At 62.8% G+C, this 19,294-nt stretch overlaps 5 protein-coding genes across 6 annotated transcripts; 2 read left to right on the plus strand and 3 right to left on the minus strand.

Annotated features, from left to right (window-relative positions):
• Positions 1–39: 39 nt before the first annotated feature.
• On the plus strand, positions 40–887 carry AVPI1 (arginine vasopressin induced 1). 2 transcript variants are annotated; one of them, XM_034062302.1, is made up of 2 exons: positions 40–459; positions 532–887. In XM_034062302.1, exon 1 carries the CDS (start codon positions 169–171, stop codon positions 457–459), a length of 291 nt encoding a protein of 96 aa, XP_033918193.1. In that variant the 5' UTR covers positions 40–168; the 3' UTR covers positions 532–887. The 2 variants fall into 2 exon arrangements, with proteins under 2 accessions (XP_033918193.1, XP_033918192.1); XM_034062301.1 differs by having other exon boundaries at positions 40–455; positions 532–692.
• PI4K2A (phosphatidylinositol 4-kinase type 2 alpha) lies at positions 830–7,257 on the minus strand. The gene is made up of 9 exons (XM_034062300.1): positions 6,850–7,257; positions 4,739–4,939; positions 4,372–4,503; positions 4,135–4,288; positions 3,497–3,558; positions 3,278–3,377; positions 2,884–3,017; positions 2,561–2,620; positions 830–2,424 (listed from the first exon to the last, which is right to left on the minus strand). Exons 1-9 carry the CDS (start codon positions 7,240–7,242, stop codon positions 2,263–2,265), a joined length of 1,398 nt encoding a protein of 465 aa, XP_033918191.1. The 5' UTR covers positions 7,243–7,257; the 3' UTR covers positions 830–2,262.
• Positions 7,258–7,740: 483 nt separating this feature from the next.
• MORN4 (MORN repeat containing 4) lies at positions 7,741–11,684 on the plus strand. The gene is made up of 5 exons (XM_034062017.1): positions 7,741–7,803; positions 9,834–9,921; positions 10,055–10,169; positions 10,255–10,364; positions 10,474–11,684. Exons 2-5 carry the CDS (start codon positions 9,855–9,857, stop codon positions 10,620–10,622), a joined length of 441 nt encoding a protein of 146 aa, XP_033917908.1. The 5' UTR covers positions 7,741–7,803; positions 9,834–9,854; the 3' UTR covers positions 10,623–11,684.
• Positions 11,685–12,022: 338 nt separating this feature from the next.
• HOGA1 (4-hydroxy-2-oxoglutarate aldolase 1) lies at positions 12,023–14,705 on the minus strand. The gene is made up of 7 exons (XM_034062531.1): positions 14,477–14,705; positions 13,602–13,730; positions 13,400–13,527; positions 13,158–13,292; positions 12,933–13,029; positions 12,651–12,784; positions 12,023–12,172 (listed from the first exon to the last, which is right to left on the minus strand). The coding sequence occupies exons 1-7, from the start codon at positions 14,703–14,705 to the stop codon at positions 12,023–12,025; spliced, it is 1,002 nt and encodes a 333-aa protein (XP_033918422.1).
• A 785-nt stretch (positions 14,706–15,490) lies between these two features.
• On the minus strand, positions 15,491–19,234 carry ANKRD2 (ankyrin repeat domain 2). The gene is made up of 9 exons (XM_034062250.1): positions 17,935–19,234; positions 17,449–17,565; positions 17,207–17,368; positions 16,936–17,043; positions 16,636–16,734; positions 16,350–16,448; positions 16,144–16,242; positions 15,766–15,864; positions 15,491–15,679 (listed from the first exon to the last, which is right to left on the minus strand). The coding sequence occupies exons 1-9, from the start codon at positions 18,199–18,201 to the stop codon at positions 15,575–15,577; spliced, it is 1,155 nt and encodes a 384-aa protein (XP_033918141.1). The 5' UTR covers positions 18,202–19,234; the 3' UTR covers positions 15,491–15,574.
• Between the last annotated feature and the right edge of the window lie 60 nt (positions 19,235–19,294).

Consider the following 19,294-nt stretch of genomic DNA (forward strand, 5'->3'; position numbering starts at 1 on the left):
GGCCCGCAGCGGCCCCGCCCGCGTGGCTGGCCTCCTGCCCGGCGCCGCGGCCCGCCCGCTCCCTGCCGCCGCGTCCTTCCTCACCGGACAGCAGCGTCAGGCCCCGGGGGACGCCGGCCGAGAGTGGAGCCTGACTCCGTCCGTGCGGCGCCCGCAGCGGCCGAGGCCATGGGCACGCCGGCCTCGGTAGTGAGCGATCCTCCGGGGAGGGCAGCGCCCGCAGCCCGCGGCCGCAAGCGGGCCTCGGCCAACATCTTCCAGGGCGTGGGGCTGCCGGAGCTGCGGAGCCTGTTCCAGAGCGGCGGGGCCGAGCGGCCCGAGGAGCGCGCCCGCCTCGTATGGCGGTACGGGGGCCAGCGGCGCATGGCACGGGCCCTGCGGCGGCTCCGGCGACGACACCCGGCACAGCCCGGTGGCGGGATGGCGCGGGCCCTGCGACGGTTCGGCCACCTGCGGTAGGTGCGCACCGGGGCGGTGGGGAACGGGAAAGCCAGCGGGGCCGCGCCATTAACAGACGCCCCTTCCCCGCAGGATCGCGGAGAAGGAGCCGGACGGTCCGTGCAGCAGCAGCGGGCTGGCATACTGAGAAGGTGCAGGGCTGCTGGGCAGCGGGTGCCAGTACCTGTGAGGACACTAAGTGTACGGACAGATTGCAATGGTTAATAAAAGGCGGACAGTGGCGGCTGCGTGAGGCTGGGCTGGGTCCTGCAGTCCCTTCACCTTCCCCCAGGGCGGCAGGGCCTTGGGCCAAGCTGTTGTACCAGTCCTGGTGCAAGGGGACCAGTCCCAACCTGCTCTAGGGTGCTGCAGAGACACACAAGCATCCAGCTGAACGGCAGCTCTGTTATTCAGATGGTTGCATGGTTTAAATACATTACATACATTTCTACAGTGCATTAGAACAATACATTTTGGGTCAGTCGGAGATGCAGCTGGGCCTAGCCAGGAAGCTGGGGTCTTGTTGCTGCCCACCCTGTGCTTGCACAGCTAGTGCTGAGCCCCCTCCCTTGCACAGGAGACAAGGGAGCTCTCCCCTCCCACGCTCATACAGCAGATCCTCAACCTGCCTTCACTCCCCCCCCAACTTCCAAAGATGAGCTAACAGGACACTGAGCCCCAACCCCAGCTTCCCCTGGCAGCAGAAGCTGCAGCTCAAGGCAAGTGGATGCAGGCAGCAGCCCTGGTACTGTTCATACAACACAAGCTCAGCAACTTCTGGAGAGTGAGGGGCTTGGGGCCTCACCCCCACAGCAGGCCTGTGGGATTGTCAGCACCAGGACAACCAGGAGCCCACACTGGCCCTCCACCATGCTCCCATCACACCTCCCTCCCATGCAGCAGAAAAGCCACACTGGCCCTTCCCCAGAAGTCCCCTGCCCCTCAAGGGGGCCCTAGGCACAGACAAGGCTGGCACCATGCTGGCTGCACAGCAGCCAGGGAGCTTGCTGCGAGCAGGAGCAAAAGCCAAGCAAGAGCAGCAGTGGAGACCTGGCAGGACGGATGGACCAGGGCAGCAGAAGGGGAGAAAGTGCTTGCACCCACCCTCAGCCCTCTCCAGCTGTGGAGGGGGCCTCCAAGCTACAGCCCCTCCCAGGGCCACATGTTCCTCACAAGGACAAGCCAACACCACTTTCCCCATAGTTTCTAACTGAACCCAAGCCAGCCCTGTGAGTTGTCCCTTATCTGTGCCCTCCTCAAGCCCCCAGCCAGAGAACAGCCGTTCATTGCGGTCCCCACTGCGCCAGTGGGCAGCAGGAACTCCCCCTGAGGAAAGCAGCGTGCACAGGGTTGGGGCAGAGGAGGGACAGTGGAGTACAAGCACATCCTCGGGCCAAGGGAGGGGAGGACAACCTGTTACAGGCCTTCCCAGCCCAGCAGCCAGCACGGTGTGAAAGAAAAGGGGCCAGTGGCTGGTGTGAAGGCCTGGATGGATACTGGTCCGGGCAGCCTGCTCATCCCAGCCCCAAGCAGGGGCACACACAACAGCATGCAGGCTGAGGGAGGGGCAGGGTCCCAACCACAACACAGCTCCCAGAGGATTCCCACCCCTCCCCCTGGGCTGTGCCCCAGGCAGGGCACTGAGCTCCAACGGAGCTGAGGAGGGACCGTGCCCGACCTGCCTGGCTCCTCCAGTGCAGCTGCAGGTTCCTCCAGCCGCACTCGACCCAGAAGGTCGAGTCCCAGCCACGGGAGCCAGCAGTGGCCCAGCTCCTCTCGCAGTGCCAGTCCGAGGCAGCCAAGCCCTGCCTGTGGCTCCCATGGCTACCACCAGGAGAAGAAAGGCTTCCGGCTTTGGAAGCTCTGCGTGTAGGACTCGCTGGCGGTGCGCTGGTGAGAACGCGCCGTTTCCACAATCACAGGTGGCATCTGAACCAGGTGCAGGGGGCTCTTCCCATCCTTCAGTGCCTGAGTCAGGTTCAGGATCTGTACAGCACAAGAGAGCAATGCCCGAGCTGCCCTGACACAGCAACAGAGAGCATCCACCCCATCATCCTACCTGCCACACCTGCAGGACGAGGCTCTGTGCCCCACCCATCCGCATTCCCTACACACAGCTTACCTGGCCCCTCATGACTGCAATCTGCTTGTGAAACTGTCCCCTGTCAAAGCCAGGGTCTTTCTGCAAGAGAGAGAGCAGAGAACACAGTGAGATCCACCTCCTGCCTCAAACCTATTCCCTAAGCGAGCCTCTCCTCTTGTCCCATGAGTTTTCTGTTTCTCCCCACACTGAATCCTCAGCTCCTGACAGAGGGATAACCCAGCTATACCTCAGCTCATGAACAGTCAGGAGCATGGCCACATTTCTGTCCTCTGCAGCCTTGACAGGGAACTTCCCAAGCTTTTCTTCCTCCCAAGCCATCCTCACCCACTCCCCAAGCTCACCTTGAAGAGCTCATACAGATCTTCCTCCAGGTCCTTGACAAAGTTGGGGTCTGAGATCTTGGGAAGAATCAGGTCCTTGATCTCCTGTGAAAAGGGGATTTTGGCCTGGGGCAGCCATGCCCAATAAAATGGATCTGTGGGAGTAAGCAGGAGACTTTAGAGCTGGAGAAGGCAAAGGATGGTTCCACATGCCCCTGGGTGACAGATCACCTGTGTCTGGGACACAGGGTCCAGTACCTGCTTTCTACAGCCCCTGCTGAGGCAGTCACCCATGAACCTAGGAGGTTTGCGGAGAGACAGCCCTACCCCTCTCCTCTCCAGCCCTTAAAGAAGATGCCTGAGCATGGAGTTCTGTGGCTCACCAGGGTGCCCTGGCACAGCATGAAGAACTCACATGCTCTCCAGGAGTCCGGGTGTTTCAAGGGAAAGGCCAAACCATTGTCTATAGCAGCCAGCTTGATGATAGGCTCCTTCACCACCACCCAGTCACTGTCCTGAAAGGAAAAGGAGCAGGTCACAAGGATGACCCCACAGCATGAACAGTCCTTCTCCCACTCAGAAACCCAAGCCAGCCGGGAATTCCCATCCCTCCTGCCTGGTAAGAGCTGCTCACCCGCACGCCTGCGCTGTCCAGGGGACAGTCGTACTTGATGAGCCAGTTGTCATTGCCCCGATCTGCAGGGAGATAGAACCAGCAGTGTCAGTGTCAGGGCCTGCCTGAACCACGCCAGGCAGAAGGTGCTCTCCTAACCCAGAAGTGAGACCAGTTTTAGGCCCAAACTGTACCCCAGAGCCCTTGAACTTGCTGAAGGCCTGGGAAGCCACATCAACCCCCACACAACCAGTCCTGGAGAGGTCCACATATCCCCAGCTCACAAAAGAGAGGTCAGCCTGCAAGCCCCAGGGTGCTCCCTCAACCCCTTCCAGCCTGCAGGAACCTGTAAGCCCAGCATGAGATGGGACACAGGGACACAGCCCTGTACTGGATCTCCAGATGTCCCTGGATCCTCACAGCTGGCAAACCTCCACCCCAGTACTGTGGTAGCTCCAGATCTCCCAGAGCACAGGCCAGCGGCCAGAGCATCTCCCCGGCAGGCAGTCACAACAGCCACATTCTACCCAGAGGCTGCTGCCTGGTGGCAACTGCCAAGTGATGTCAAGAGAAATTTTGGGTGCTGGGAAGAGATGCCAAGCCCCTGCCCCCATCCCCTTTCTCCAGTTGGCAGATCCCAGGCCAGGCAGCATCCCTACCTGTGTTCCTGATGATATAGTCCAGCACCACAAGCCGCTCAAACTGCAGCAGCAGCTGCCGATTGGTGTTCTCCGGAAGTGGCTCAGCTTCAAACCGCCGCAGCCAGTAGTCAGCATCCTTGTAGCCTTCCACAAAGAGCTGAAATGAGCCCACCTGAAGACAGCAGAGGCTGTGTTACAGGAGGCCACAGAAGATGGAGAAGCGGTGACAGACAGGCATGGAGGCCAGCGCCATACCTTGGGTGGCAGACCAATGCGGTTGAAGCGCTGGCCGACTTTCGGCACCTTCTCCAGGGCCAGCCTCTTCCCCCGGGACTTCACCCTGTCGATGGCACTGTAGTTAAAGGTCTCGCTGGCCAGATACACCACCTGAGGGGAGAGGAGTCCAGATGTCAGCAGGGGCAATTGTCACTGGTCTGGCTGATAAAGCCAACACAGCATTTCCCCCTGCTCTGCCCAGAACAAGGATCCTACAGCTTGACAGTCCCAGTCCAGAGCTCCCAACACACCTGTGAAATCAGCAGTGCCATAAGCCAAGGTGCAAGCAGAGCTGTGCAGAAGCACACGAAAGCCTCCATGAGACAAGGGTTTCATATCCCCTCACCTTTGTGCGGGGAACAATATTGAGTTCCAGTTTCTGGTCCACCAGGCTGGCACCTGCCTCCGACAGGTAACCCTGGTTGAGGACGAGGCAATCTCTCCCAAAGCAGCATGGGCAGCACAACTTCTGCAGCCACTTGGTCCACTTGGGGTTCAGCTGCCCATAGGGCTCCTCATTCTTGGGCTTGAAGACACCAATGATTTTCTGTGAGGAGGAGAGAGGAGAGCTGCCTCAAGGCTGGTGGTAGTCAGGACATTCCTCCCCCCGAGCCAGCCCACAGTGGAGACACTCAGATTGTGCCTTCACCAGGGCAATGACCAGCTCCTGGGACCAGGCAGACCCCCACAGCTCCAACAAGGGACCCTTCCTCAGGCAGTGCCCCATCTGATGAGAGCAGGGTGCTGCCCAAAGACCTTCATACCTGGCTCACATATCTGGAAAATCCCTCCTTTGTCCCAAAAGACACCAGTGATAACACTGTTCCCTGGTAAACATCACAGTGACCTTTAGATGGCTGGGGAGACCTACTGCTCACTCCTGATCATTACATCCGTGCAGGAGGAGGGGCATATTGATCCCTACTCTGGCTCCAAAATCCACTGAACAGAGCTGATCCCAAACTGACTGGAGGAAAAGGGAGCAGAACACCTCAGCAGGAGACCCCAGTGCAATCCCAGTCTACCATCACCAGAAGCCAGACCACAGCAGGCAGGAACAACATTTTGTCCATCAGGAAGAGGAAGGGTTTGAAGGAACACGGCCACTTCAGACATCCTCTGATTACGTGGAGAAGCCACTTTCCCTGAGCAGGCAGGAAAGCAATCCCCATCATCAGCGACACATGAAGGCACACAACTGCCAACGTGTCCTTGGATATAAGCCTACAAAAAGCTTGTTGGGAGCTCTGGCAGCACAGAGCCCTGTGTTCCATAGTCAAGTCCAGCAGAGCAAGGCCCAGCCAGCCATGGACAGTACAAAGGTGGAGGCCAGAGGCCTGGCAGCACACCATTCCCTTCCAGACAGACCTGTGCCAAGAGCAGCACTGGCAGGGAAAAAGGTCTGCCTGGCACCAGCAGCAAGGCAGAGGGAGCCAGACCAGCCCAGAGGTAACCACATCCACCAGGGCTGGGGAAATACATCCTAGCTGGTACAGCTCAGAAGCTGAGAGGAAAGCAGACATGAAAGGGAAGTTCTCACCCCACCAATGGCTTCACCCCTGCCCACAACAACAGGGCACTGCACTCTCTCATGAAAGCAGTAGGGAAGCTTTGGTGACTCTGGGCAGCAGCCACAGAAACCAGCAACACACCACATCCACTGACAGCAGGGCAGCCCAGGGGACCTCCCAGGTGACATGGCCAGGAGGACAGAGGCTTCAGCTCCTCACACACCCCCTCCACCAGCCCTCACCAAGTTCACATCTACAGCCAGGCAGCCTCTGCGCTGCTCATCCAGCCCCCTGCCCCAGGGACATCACGTCTCATATTGGGCAATGGGAAAGAGTAGGAGGGTGGCAGAAGGAAGTGTGCACTGCCCCAGCTCAGCTGGGGCTGTCTGACACTGCTCCCAGGAGCCAGGCTCCCCCAGGGGCAGGAGACCGGGGAGCCCAGGCCTGCTCCCCAGGAAGCATCTCAGCACACATGCAGCCAGGGAGTCACAGGAAGCAGCAATAGTTCAGGTAATTGGGTTGGGCGCTGCAGGTCACAAGACAAGCACCCCGTGCTGCACACACATCCCGTGGGTGACATGGAGAGGGCTGTCACGTAGCTGCCAAGACCTACAGGGGACCGGCTATAATTTGAGGACTTCGCCTTGATTATATCAACCACACAGCCCTAGCGCTGGAGTCACCATGGTCACGAGATGCTGATGCACGGGCCTGGGGCAGCAGGTGACCCTCCTTGGGTACCAGAGCCACATAAGAGGCTGAAGCAGCACTCGAGCCCAGCTGTCCCCCACTCTCTCTGCTGGTCCCACCACGCTTCTCCCCTGGGCAGCTCCAGCCGCTCCCAGGAGCCCGGCCACGCCGGGGCCGGCACCCACATCTCCCCTGGGAGCGCCCCTCTCCCGGCCAGCACCGCTCCTCGGCCCGCTGGCCTCGGGGGCCGGCTCACCCCCTGCGGGTCCTTCACGAAGTAGCTGCCACTGGAGCCCTGCGAGATGCGCTCGGGGAAGATGCCGCGCTCGCTGGCCAGCTCCGCACGCCGCACCACCTCCGCGAACTCGGGGTCCTCGGGGAAGTCATTGCGCTCCCGCTGCGCCGCCGCCGCCGCCGCCTGAGCCTGCGCTGCCGCCTGGGCCTGCGCCTGGGCCTGCGCTGCCGCCGGGCCCCGCGCCCCGCGCTCCAGCAGCGGCTGCCGCTCGCGGTCGCGGCCTCCGGGGGAGCCGGGAGGGGAAGGCGGCGGCGGGGGAGCGGCGGGCGGGAGGGTGCGCACGGCCGCCCCCGGCAGCCCGTAGTCGGGGGCCTGAGCCCGCTCCGGAGACACCAGCGGGCTCGTCTCATCCATCGCGCCCGCCCGGCCCGGCCTCGCCGCGACACCCGCGCCTGCCGCTTCCGCTCGCGTCACCGCGCCCCAGAGGCTGCTCCGCCCCCCGCCACGCCCACACCGGGCGTCGCCGTGCGAGCCGCGCCCGCCGCTGGGCAGGCTGCGGCAGCGGAACCGGATGGGGTGGGCCGGAAGCTCCCCACGCTTGGCTCTTGAGATCGCTGGCCCCACCTCCCCACCGCAGGGGGCTGGCGCCCGTGCCCCATACAAAGATGGCCTCCCGGAGCGACAACGCCCTCCGCTGCCCTCCACAAAGATGGCGGCAGCGCAGGGCGCTGCCCCTCTGCTGACACGCCCAGGGAGGCGAATGCTTTGCCCTACACAAAGATGGCAGCCGGCGAGGGAGTGCTGCGATGATGGCCAATGAGCAGCCGTGTTGCTAGCGGTTGCCGTGGAGACAGCCAATGGCGGGCGGGGATGGACGCTGGTGGTGTGGCACTGTCGTGCGGGGCGGGGAGCTGGCAGGGGAGGTGGCCGAGCCACCCCGGTGGGCAGCGGTGCGGGCGGCGAGCACGTAGCCAGGTGAGCGCGGGTCCCTGCGCGACCGGCCCGTCCGCACCGCCCCTCGGCGCTCACCAGAGCACGGCTGTCCCGGTGGGGCGTGCGTGCACCGCCCGTGGGTGCATGGACACAGCGCGGTGTGAGTGCCTCACCCTGGGTGCATGGACACAGCGCGGTGTGAGTGCCTCACCCTGGGTGCATGGACACAGCGGGGTGTTGGTGCATCACCCTGGGTGCATGGACACAGCGGGATGTGTGTGCATCAGCTCTGGGTGCATGGACACAGCGGGATGTGGGTGCCTCACCCTCGGTGCATGGACACAGCGCGGTGTGAGTGCCTCACCCTGGGTGCATGGACACAGCGCGGTGTGGGTCCATCATCCTGGGTGCATCAGCCCTGGGTGCATGGGCACAGCGCGGTGTGGGTCCATCATCCTGGGTGCATGGACACAGCGGGGTGTGGGTGCATCAGCTCTGGGTGCATGGACACAGCGGGATGTGGGTGCATCACCCTGGGTGCATGGACACAGAGCGGTGTGGGTGCATCACCCTGGGTACATGGACACAGAGCGGTGTGGGTGCATCACCCTGGGTACATGGACACAGCGCGGTGTGTGTGCATCAGCTCTGGGTGACAGTGCAGGCACATGCAGCTGGGCAGCCTGGGTTGCCCAGGGGCAGATGCTGCCCATGCCCTGGATGAGGTCGCCGGTCGAGGCACAGGCCGTGCTGATGAGGGAGCCCTCCCCTGCCGCAGACATTAACAGTCCCAGCAGCCCCTCTCCTGCTCCTGGCCCCGCTGGAGGCATCCCCGGAGGCGCTGGGCAGGCTGCAGGCTGGGGAGCTGGCGCTGAGCTCCTGGTCTCTGCCATCAGCAGGGAGCACTGTTCAGCCGCTGTTCGCCTTGGCTGGGGCCATTTCTGCGCCGGACACAAAGCCCTTGCCAGCTCCCTGCTGTGCTCCCGGGTGCCGTGTCCAGCTGGTTAGCGTGGCTCACCACCCATCTGCGGAGACGTGCAGCCCCGTGTGAGCAGGGATACCCTCTTTGGAAGTGGAGAGCCCCTTCCCATCGCAGGAGGCTCTCGAGAGGCAGCTCCCAGCCCACCTGCGGGGCTGTCTCCCTGCTGGTGCCTTCCCTGCGCACTGGGGAGAGCTGTGCTGTGTGACAGCAGCTCCGGGGGTGTGCAGACCTCCGGGGGCTGCTTGCTGTCAGCAGGGAGGTTTGCAAACCCTGTGGTAGCCAAACAAGTGCCTGGAGCCTCAGATTTCCCTCTCTGCCCTCCCTCGTAGGAGTAGCTGCTCCATCCCAGGGCATGAGCCAGATCTGGATTTAGGCTGCAAGACAGTAGATTTGGATTAGGTATTAGGAAAAATTCTTTACTGTGAGGGTGCTGAGGCACTGGCACAGGGTGCTCAGAGAAGCTGGGGCTGCCTCATCCCTGGCAGTGTTCAAGGCCAGGTTGAATGAGGCTTTGAGCAACCTGGTCTACTGGAAGGTGTCCTTGTCTTTGACAGGGGGTTGGAACTGGATGAGCTTTAAGGTCCCTTCCAACTCATCTGTTCATCTTTGATGCTAGAGCTGGAAACTCCACAATCTCTCTGCTCTCTCCCTCGAAGAGCCAGTACCAACATAATCTGTCAAGCACCAAAATGCCTGTTTCTCCCTGGGACGGTCCCAGCAGAGCTGGGAGCAGCCGCTGGCCTGAGCCTGCTGCAGTGCAGGAACCTTCGGGTCCTGCCAAGGAGCTGTGCTGGATGCATCCACCTCCTGCCATGCTCCTCTGCTGCCACTCGCTCACATTTCACTGGGCTGTGACCCCCGTGGGTTCACATCGCCCTGAGCCCTGCAGTGGGGCAGACAGCAACCCGAACCCGGCGGCTGGGGTTTCAGAGGCAGGGCAGGGTGGCTGTGTCCTGGGGTCACCTCCTCATCTGTGGTCTGCCCCATGGCACAAACATGCCTCTCTGTGAGCTGAGGGGATGCAGGGGCTCTGTGTAAACTGGCCTCCTCCCCCTGCCCAGCAGCCACCTTCTGCACCTCTCCCTGCCAGCTCTTGCCGGAGGCTGTCGCCATGACCCTCACCAAAGGCTCCTTCACCTACTCCAACGGGGAGGAGTACCGCGGCGAGTGGAAGGAAGGTGAGAGGGGGCAGCAGGGGATGGTGCTGCCTGAGCTGGGGGCTGAGCAGCCCCTGTGTCCTTGCCCAGAACCACGCTGGGGCAGGTCCTGCCTCCATCCATCCTGCACTGCCCATTTCTGCCCTCGCCCTAGGTCGCAGGCACGGTGTTGGGCAGCTGACATTTGCTGATGGCACAGCTTACGTGGGGCACTTTGAGAACGGGCTGTTCCACGGCTGCGGCGTGCTCACCTTCTCTGACGGCTCCAGGTGAGCGTGGCAACCCTACCTACACCCCCATGGGCATCCCCCCTTGCCACGGGGAGCTGCTGCCTCAGGGGCAACTCTCACACAGGTACGAGGGGGAGTTTGTGCAGGGCAAGTTCAACGGCGTCGGCGTCTTCACCCGCTGCGACAACATGACTTTTGAGGGCGAGTTCAAAGGCGGGCGTGTGTATGGCTTCGGTGAGTGCCCAGCTCAGCATGGCCCAGTCCAGCATCTCCCATTCTGTCCCTCTGGCCCCAGTGAGTGCTCTCTGGCCCTTCACTCCCAGCCCTTCCTTCCCCTCCACAGGTCTCCTGACCTTCCCCGATGGCTCCCATGGGGTGCCCCGCAATGAGGGCTTCTTTGAGAACAACAAGCTGCTGCGGCGGGAGAAGTGCCCGGCTGTCATCCAGAGGGCCCAGGGTGCCTCCAAGTCTGCCCATAACCTGACAGCGTGACAGTGCCCCACATCCCCTCCTGCCGCAGAGGGACCCCCAGACTGGGCATTGCCTGGCCCTGCCGTCCCCAGAGTGGGGATGTGGCACTGCTGGGTGCCCCCTTGCCCTCTGTCTCTACCAAGCCCCCTGCCCAACCCCCGTGGCTGGGGGACACTCCTCCACCCAAGTGCCCCAGGGCAGCTGTGGTGCCTTCTCTCTCTGGCTACAGCCCTGGCACCTGCTGGAGCAGCAGAGGGACAGGGTGGCCGGGGCTCAGCTCCTCTGCCCCCAGGAAGACTGTGGAGCACTGGGGCTGCTGGCCTGCTGCAGAGGATGGAGCAGGGGTGTAGGGGCTGAGCCCTGACCCCACTGCCAGGGTGCCTTGGCTGGGAGCCGCTGGTTGGATCATGTGCTCACAGAGAGGCAGCTCCTGGCCCTCTTCACTACCCTGGTTTCAAGGCAGGGTGGCACCGTGTGGCCTGTGCCTGTTCTAGGTGACTGGCCATCCTCCAGCTTGCCTGGGCAGAGTGACATGGTGCCACAAAAGGACCCAACCTGCTCTTGGGGCCAGGTGATGGGCTGTGCCCCATTCATCCCTGTGCGTTGGGGACATCTGCAGCAGTATCCCCAAGAAGGAGGACTGGGGAACACCCAGGCTGGCCATGTCTGCTGCACACTGGGGGAGGGCTGGAGGCATGGTGAGCAAGGAGCAGGGTCCAACAGAGCCTGGGATGAGGGGCATGAGCAGGGCTGGGGTAGGGTGCCAGGGCTGGAGCAGGGGGCCTGGGCAGGGTGCATGGGGATAGGGGCATGGCAAAGGGGCAGGCAGGGTGGACAGGGAGCACACAACTCCCCATCTTGCCCCCCACATGCATCCTCCATCTCCCCCTGCATGCTCACCCTCGCCCCGGTGTGTTCTGGCCGTGGTGCAGGAGTCCCGGCAGCCCTCGTAGCCTGGTGCTGGGCTGCAGGGACCCTGCCTTCCCTGCCAGTCTCTGCCCACATCGGTGCTGTGCCTTGCCGTGACCCTGCCTTGTGCTGCCGCCTGCACAGGCCTCAGCTGAGTAAACCACATTGCCAAACGCACAGGCTGTGTCCTCTTTGCTGGGAGCAGGGACCGAGGGGGGGCTGCTTGCATGGGCAGGACAGCACACACAGAGTGGGGCAGCAGGTTTATTCCTGGCTCATGGTGCAAGGATACATCCCTTTCCAGGTGGGGATGGTGGGACCCTGAGGGCTGGTGGGCATGCAAGGGTGGCCAGGGGGTGCTGGGTGTCCCCCCTCTCCCCACCCTCCCCATCAAGAAGGAGTGACATGGGTGGCTTTCTCTTGGCCATGTCTCCATGTCTCTACCACATCCCAGCTCCTGGGGTCCCTGGCTCCTGTGCCTTCTCAGCGCAGGAAGGGGCAGGGGGTACCCCTCACAACCAGCCATTTGAACTGAAGGCACCCCTCAGCTCCTCAACCTGAGGGGGGCTCAGCGGAGCCAGGGGTGTGCGGCAGGGACCCCCATAGTAGCCAAACCACTCCATGACTTTCTTCAGCCCTGGGATCCCAAACCGGCGGGTGACCTGCGGGAGGGAGGGTGCAGAGGCTGGATGTCTGTCATGGGACAGCGCAATGTGCTCATGGGTCCTGCTCCTGCTGACCCTGCTCCTTGCTCCCCATCACTCCTGCCCTCCCCATGTGGGTCTGCAAGGCTGGGGATCATCCCTGTGGCACAGGCAGGCTCTTTGCAGCAGGCATGGGCCACACTGCAGCGGGGTGGGGGACCTGGGAAGGAGTAGCTCTTCTCATCATTGTCTATAAATAGCCGACAAGGCTCCCACAGGGGTCAGGTAGGTGCCTGCTGCCAGTGGACATGCTGTTCCTGGCACGGCAGGGCTGGCATTCCCACCACACCACATCAAGCCTGGCTTGGCATGCCAACTGGGTGCTGTCCCTCCTGCACCACTGCTCCACACCCCAGCCACAGGGGACTCCATGCTTCCCCCCCCCCCTCCCCGGCTATGCCATGTCCTGGCACTCCTCAGCATCCCAACTGCTCACCGCCGTGTTGGGCTCAATCAGCCGGTGCTGCAGCTCGCGGGCCTCCTGCCAGTGGCCCTCATGGCACAGGCGGTGGAGCTGGCACAGTGGGGCCCCCAGGACATTGGCGAGGGCACAGATCCCCCCAGAGGCACCTGGGGACACCAGGATACATTGGCAGTCAGCTTGGCACGCCATGCCAGCCAGCACTGACCTGCCATAGCTGCCCATGGCCTGCTTCCCCACCAGTGCCCCCATTGCAGCTCCCTGTGCCCCCCACTGGGCAGGGGCAGCAGCACCTACCCAGGGCATAGCTGGCCAGCAGGAAGCCAGCCGATCCTGCCAGCACCTGGAAATCCTCCTGCTGCGTCTTGTGGATCATCAGCCCGATACGGGTGATCTGGGGAGAAACACACTGTGCCCTGGGCCAGCATCACCCTGTCCCCTCACTGCACAACTCCTGCTGGCACCCTCAGCTCCCCATTCCCAGCTTGGGGCCAGGTTTGATGGCAGCCCTACCCCACTCACATCCCCACCGCTGTCCTTGATCCCGAGGATGTTGGGGTGCTGAGCCAGGGTGACCACAGCCTCCAGGGGTAGGTCCATGCCAGTGTTGGCAGGGACGCTGTAGAGCACCACAGGAATGGGGGATGCATCGGCAACCTGCAGGCAGCCAGGCCATGCTCAGCAGCTGTTATGGGCTGAAGATGTGCAGGATGCGCTCCCAATCCTGCTGCTCCAGCTCATGCTGCTGGCAGGCCCTGGCTCACCTCCGTGTAGTGCTGGACCAGGGCAGCGCTGGTCATGGCTCCCCGGTAGTAGCAGGGTGTCACAACCAGCGCCACATCAGCCCCCGCCTCTGCCATGCTGAGGGTCATCTGGATGGTGGCCTGGGTGGCTGGGGAGGACCAGAGGGGTCAGGGGTGCCCTGGGAGGCACACACAGCCCCGCACAGCCCATAGCAGCACTCACATTCGCAGCCCGAGCCGGCCAGCAGCAGGCGGTCCCTGGGCAGAGCCCGGCGCACGCAGCTCACCACCTCCAGCCGCTCCTGGGGTGCCAGGTAGGGGTACTCCCCGTTGGAGCCCAGCACCACCAGCCCTGAGACACAGGTACAGGGAGGGCAGAGCATGCTGTGTGTGCGCTCTGTTGAACACGCTGCCTGCCTGCCTCCATCCCCACCTCCATCCCCAGCAGCTGCCACACACAGCACCTCTAGCAAGACGTTTATTGGTGCCCACAGCCACACTGTGCTGCTCTCTTCCCCGTTGTGGCACAGGGACCCCTTCATTGGGACCCTGCCAGCGCCATGGACACATGAAGGCTTCAAGGGAGCTGGGAATGCCAGGTGCTTCTATCACCTTCCTTCCCCTCCTCACTGCTGCTCACCCAGGCACAGCTCTGCAGCCCACGGTGTGCTCCCTCCTGTCTCCATTCCCACAGCACTGGGCCCACAACCTGATCAGAAGAGGGGAGAACCCAGGGGCACATGCCTGCGACTCCCACACTGTTCTTGCAGCCCCTCTCATCCACCCGTCCTGAGCAATCAACAGATACACATCCCATGGCACAGAATCAGTGTGGGTGTGCACGGGTGTGCAAGCGCACCCATGGGGCAGAGGGAAGGTGCGGAGGGTGTGTGCAAGCACACACTGGTGCGTGGTGCTGTGCAAGGACACATGCGTGTGCCTGGGCATGTGCCATGCATAGGGCCCTAGGTGGGTACCTCAGGGGCCCCGGAGCGAAGTCCATCTGGAGGCTGAGCACCGTCGGGAAGCCGGCAGGCTCCGTGCACGCTGCCACACAGCCCTGCCGCAGGAGCCTGCCCGGAGCGGGGCAGAGCTTACCTCGGAAGGGGATGCTGCCGTAGCGGTGCACGTTCCCCTCCAGCCGCCCGTAGTCCACCTCCTGCATGGGTGAGAAGGGGGTGGCGAGGGGGGGGAAGATGCCGCCCAGGTCCAGCGTGCGCCCCGGTCCCTGCAGGGTGCTGAGCTCCCGGCGCTGCCCCGGGGCTGCCCAGCGCAGAGCTGCCAGCACATGTCGGAGGGGAGAGGTGAGGCGGGTGCTGAGCGCCATGGTGGCTGGTGCTGCTGCCGGCCCTGCTGAGGGGCTGTTAATGTTTGACAGGGCACGTGAGGGACCCGTAACCCCGATGCACAGATGACACGGGGGGTGCTGCAGGGTGAGCTCAAGATGCTCTCACCCACTCCAGGGGCTGGCCACAGGAGCTCAGCACCCTGCCGGGTGAGCCCTGGCTACCCCAGCTCTGCTTCCCCTTCTGCTTGCCAGCCCTGGCAGCCATCCCTCTGCAACCTATGGGGCTGGGTTGCAGGGCTGGGGGGGATCAGACACTGCAAGAATTCAAGGGCTGTGGGCAGCGTTTCCCTGCCCTGGCTGTTGGTGTGGGGCCTCCTGTAAATGGGAGAGCAGGAGTGTTTCTACATTGCTATGAGCACTGCACTTGGCAGGAGTGAGCCAGCCTGCAAAGGGGCCACTGTGTCCACTTGGGGATCGTGCCAGCAGGGAAGGCAGGAGGAGATCAGGCAGCCATCCAGCCCCATGGAGTGGCTGCCCGGCAGGGATACAACTGCTGCTCTCTGGTACAATGCCAGCCTCCAGCACAGTGTAGACCCATCCTGTGCTTCCCAGGATGTAGCTCCCCTTGCTGAACTTGCCCATGTGAGACTTTGAACCACTGTGAGCAAGCAGGGCTTCCTGCAGTAAGGAGTCCCACCATTGAACCAATTGTGTCCTGGCCCCATGTTGTCCTTGTGCTAGGAGACAGGGCATTTACATGCTGCTGGATAGCCAGCTCCCCAGTAACCCTGCTTTCCCAGCCCCATGGAGCAAATGCTGCTCTTTGCTGGCTTTTATTGACACAGACAAGTCTTGGCTGAATCCTGCTCCTTGGAGCTGAGCCCTGCCCCGGTCCCTGCCTGGTGCCATCATGCAGGAACCTCCATCCCATCCTGCGGCTGCTCCTTGGTCTCCAGTGCCTGGCGCGTGTCCACCTGCCACTGCTGCACCAGGTCTGTTGGGGTCTTTCCAGCCTGCAGAGTGGGCAGAGAGACGCTGGAGCCAGGGTGGTGTGACATGGTGGGGCAGAAAACAGCCCCGGTGCTGGTTCCCTGCTCACCTGGTTCTTGGCCATCATGTCAGCCCCATGCAGGAGCAGCATTTTGATGATCTTGTAGCGGCTGAGCCGTGTGGCATCGTGCAGTGCCGTGTCGCCTTCCTGAGAAAGATGTAGCCCAGCTGGGGATCATGATCCAGCACCAAGGACATGCTGTCTGGCCCCGGCACTGGTCCCAGCCCCAGCACACCCACCTCCCCATGAGGATGGGGAAGAGGATAGTGCCTGCCCCAGCCCTGGCTGCAGCTGCCAGCACCCCAGGGCAGGGATGTGTGTGTCCAGATATGCCCCACTGGTGCTGGCAGCTCTTGGAGGGGTCAGCCAAGGGAGGAGGGATCACTGTTGCCTCCTTAGTGCTGGTTGCATGGCTGCAGCACTCACCCTGTCGGGGGAATTGATGTCCACCCCACAGTGGATGAGGTGCTCCACAATATCAGGGTGCCCGGTCCTGGTGGCCACGTGGAGGGGGGTGCTGAGCAGCTTGAGAGAGGAAGGAGATGGACACCAGAGAGATCAGCACCCACACCTGCTAACCTAGCACCTCACTCCCCAGCACATGGCCATGCCCCAGGCACACCCCTGCACACCTTGTCCTTCACATTGAGGTCTGCCCCGCGGTCCTGCAGCAGCTTCACAGCGTCCAGGTGCCCACCCCGGCAGGCCCAGTGCACAGCTGTGCAGTCCAGCTGGGTACACAGAGCCATGGTGAGGGATACCCCCACCCTGTGTCTGTCCCCCCCACCCAGCCGGTCCCTGTGAGACCCCTGCCCACCACCACCTCGGGACCGAGGACCCCATCCCTGCCGTTTCCCTGGCCGTGCCAAGCCCGGAGGCTCAGACCATCCCCGAGCCGGGGGCAGGATCCCCCCTCACCCGGTCCCTGAAGTCGACAGCGGCCCCGCTGTCCAGCAGCTTCTGCAGGATGTCCGTGTGTCCTTCCAGCGAGGAGCGGTGCAGGGCTGTGCGGTGGAACTGCGGGGACAAGGCACCGCACTGGTGATGGATCCATCCTCCCCAGCCCACCCCAGCCGTGCCCCAAGGATCATAGAATCATAGAACAGTTAGGGTTGGAAAGGACCTTAAGATCACCTAGTTCCAACCCCCTGCCAAGAACCATCCCATCCTGCCACAGTGGGGCACAGTGAGGTGGCCGGTGGCTATAGGGAACACTACCTCGTCACACGTGTTGGGGGAGCCACCGTCTGCCAGGAACTTCTCGATGATGTGCATCTTGCCCTGGACGGCGGCTCGGAGGAAGGTCTCTGGCTCCACGGGACCCTCCTGGCAACGGGACAGGCTCAGGGCTGGGGCACCGTGCGGGCGCAGGAGAGGGGACACCAGGGGGAGGTGCCCATCTGGCAGGGTGACCCGGGGGCTGGCCCATGGGTGCTCCAGCCCCAATCCCAGCAGCCGCCCTCCCGTCCCCTGGGACCCCCCGACCTACGATCTCCAAGGACTCCGGCGGCGGGGGGGGCTCGGGGGTGGCCGCCCGCTCCTCCCGGCGCTGCCGGCGCTGCTTGCGGAGCTCAATGAGGCGCTGGATGCTCCCCACATCAATGATCTCCCGCCGCAGGTCCACCGAGCTCTTCCGCACCCGCTCCTGGCCCTGTGGAGGATCCACAGTGCCCAGTTTGCCATCACTGTGTCCAGGCACCCACCACTCCCCCCAAACCCTGCCCCCTTCACCTTGATGGCCTCGAGGCCCCGGTTCCTGGGGCCATGGCGTTTCTCCTCCTCCAGCTCAGGTGTGTTCATCCGCTCCACGGCTGGTGGCTCCCGTGCGCCATCGCACTTGTGTTGCTGCATGGGCATGGAGGTGCTGCATGGTCCTGGCTGGGCAGGGGGGCAGCCCCACCACCCCTGTCCTCAGCCCACCAGTGAAAGAGGCTCTGGGCACAGCTACTACTTGCTACTGAGGGCTAGAGGGTGCCCAGCAGCCTTTGGGCTTGTGCTACTTATTCTCAGCTCTGCCCCACAGGCAAGAGCTCCTGGAATGGAAACCTGACGTCCCTGAGAGCCCTTGGTCACTTTGCTGCATCCCACAGGGTGGCAGGGTCAGTGCCAGCCTCCTCACCTCTGAGTCCCTAAGGATGGACACAGAACAAGGTGGGTCTCTGCCGCAGCCCAGGCTGATCCCCCTGCCCTAGGGACCCACCTTCTCCATGGACCCACCTTCTCCTTCTCCTCTTCCTCCTCCTCTGCTAGCTTCTGCTCGATGAGCTCCTTGGCTCGTTGCACGTCCAGCTCCATGTCTGCCTGCAGTGCACAGCCGTGTGTGGGATGCAGCCTCTGCTCCTCACCCCCACAGGCAGAGAGCCCCCAGCCCCACTCCCAGCAGCTCCGCTGGCCACGACACTTTATGCCTCCGGCCCCTCCGTCCCATGGCCCAAGATCACCAACAGCTGTGGCTGCTCCACATGACTGGGGCAGCTTTGCCATGAGCTCACCCTCCTGCTTTCTGGTGGCCCTGGCTCACCTCCCCAGACCTGAACCCTCTTAAAAGAGAACCCCCATCCCACTGCTAGGGACCCGCGTGGTGGGTGCAGGGAGCTGGGGTGCACACAGCCCACAGCAGCCAGTCCAGAGTTACTCAGTGGAGCAGTGACGCAGTCTGGGGTTGCCCCATGGGTCCTGTGTCTGTGCAGCCAGGATGCTCCCCACGGCTCACATCACCACACAACCTGATGCTGCAGCACCCACCAGCATCACCTGGGGCTTCCTGTTATCTGGGCAGGGGGTTGCTGCCCACCCCAGAGGGAGGCAAAGGGGCCCCCTCAAATATCCCAGCCAGCAGACAGCACATGTGCCAGGAGCCACAGCCCCTTCGCTGTGCTGCTTTGGAGGATGACCTCAGGTGTGGAACGTTCCGAGCAGCCCTGCCAGGGTCCTGGTACTTGCCCAGCCTCCCTTGCCACACAAGGGCAGCCTGGCAGCAGGAGCAGCCTCACGTGGGGCCGGCGGGCAGAGCCGGCAGCTATTCCTGGCAGTGAGGACATTGTTCAGCCCCCCTGGGCTTTGCTCTCCTCCTTTGTAAGATGAGGCCAGTGCTGCCCTGTGCAGGAACAGTTAATGCACTGGGCACAGCCCCCAGCACAAGACCTGCAGGAATGACAAATGGGGACACATCACTGTCACCCTCATGGGCAGTTCCCAGGGCCACCCTTGGGTGCCCTGTCCCATGGGTGTCACAGCCTCCAGATGCAGAAAGGCACTGTTTTCACCAGGACAGGCAATGGTGGCCACAAAGGTGGTCTTGGGACCATCCCCCTTCATGGACTGGCTCCAGGGCAGACACAGGCTGAAACCTCCAGAGGGGAAGCACTATGAAAGAGAGGGGATAGCCCCACACCCGCAACCAGCCAGGATGGCAAAGGGATGAGGCTGGCAGTACTGGGGAAGGACCCAGGCAGGCAAAGAGCTGGGGGTGGCAGGATGGGGGTGAGGGTGGCACCAGGGAGATGACATGCCTGGGCTCTCCTTGTGCCCATCCTGACATGCAAGCAGATGTAGAAGAGGCACAGGGACCTCCCAC

The sequence above is a fragment of the Melopsittacus undulatus genome, chromosome 4 (assembly GCF_012275295.1).
Source record: "Melopsittacus undulatus isolate bMelUnd1 chromosome 4, bMelUnd1.mat.Z, whole genome shotgun sequence".
In the NCBI taxonomy this organism is placed as follows: Eukaryota; Metazoa; Chordata; class Aves; order Psittaciformes; family Psittaculidae; genus Melopsittacus; species Melopsittacus undulatus.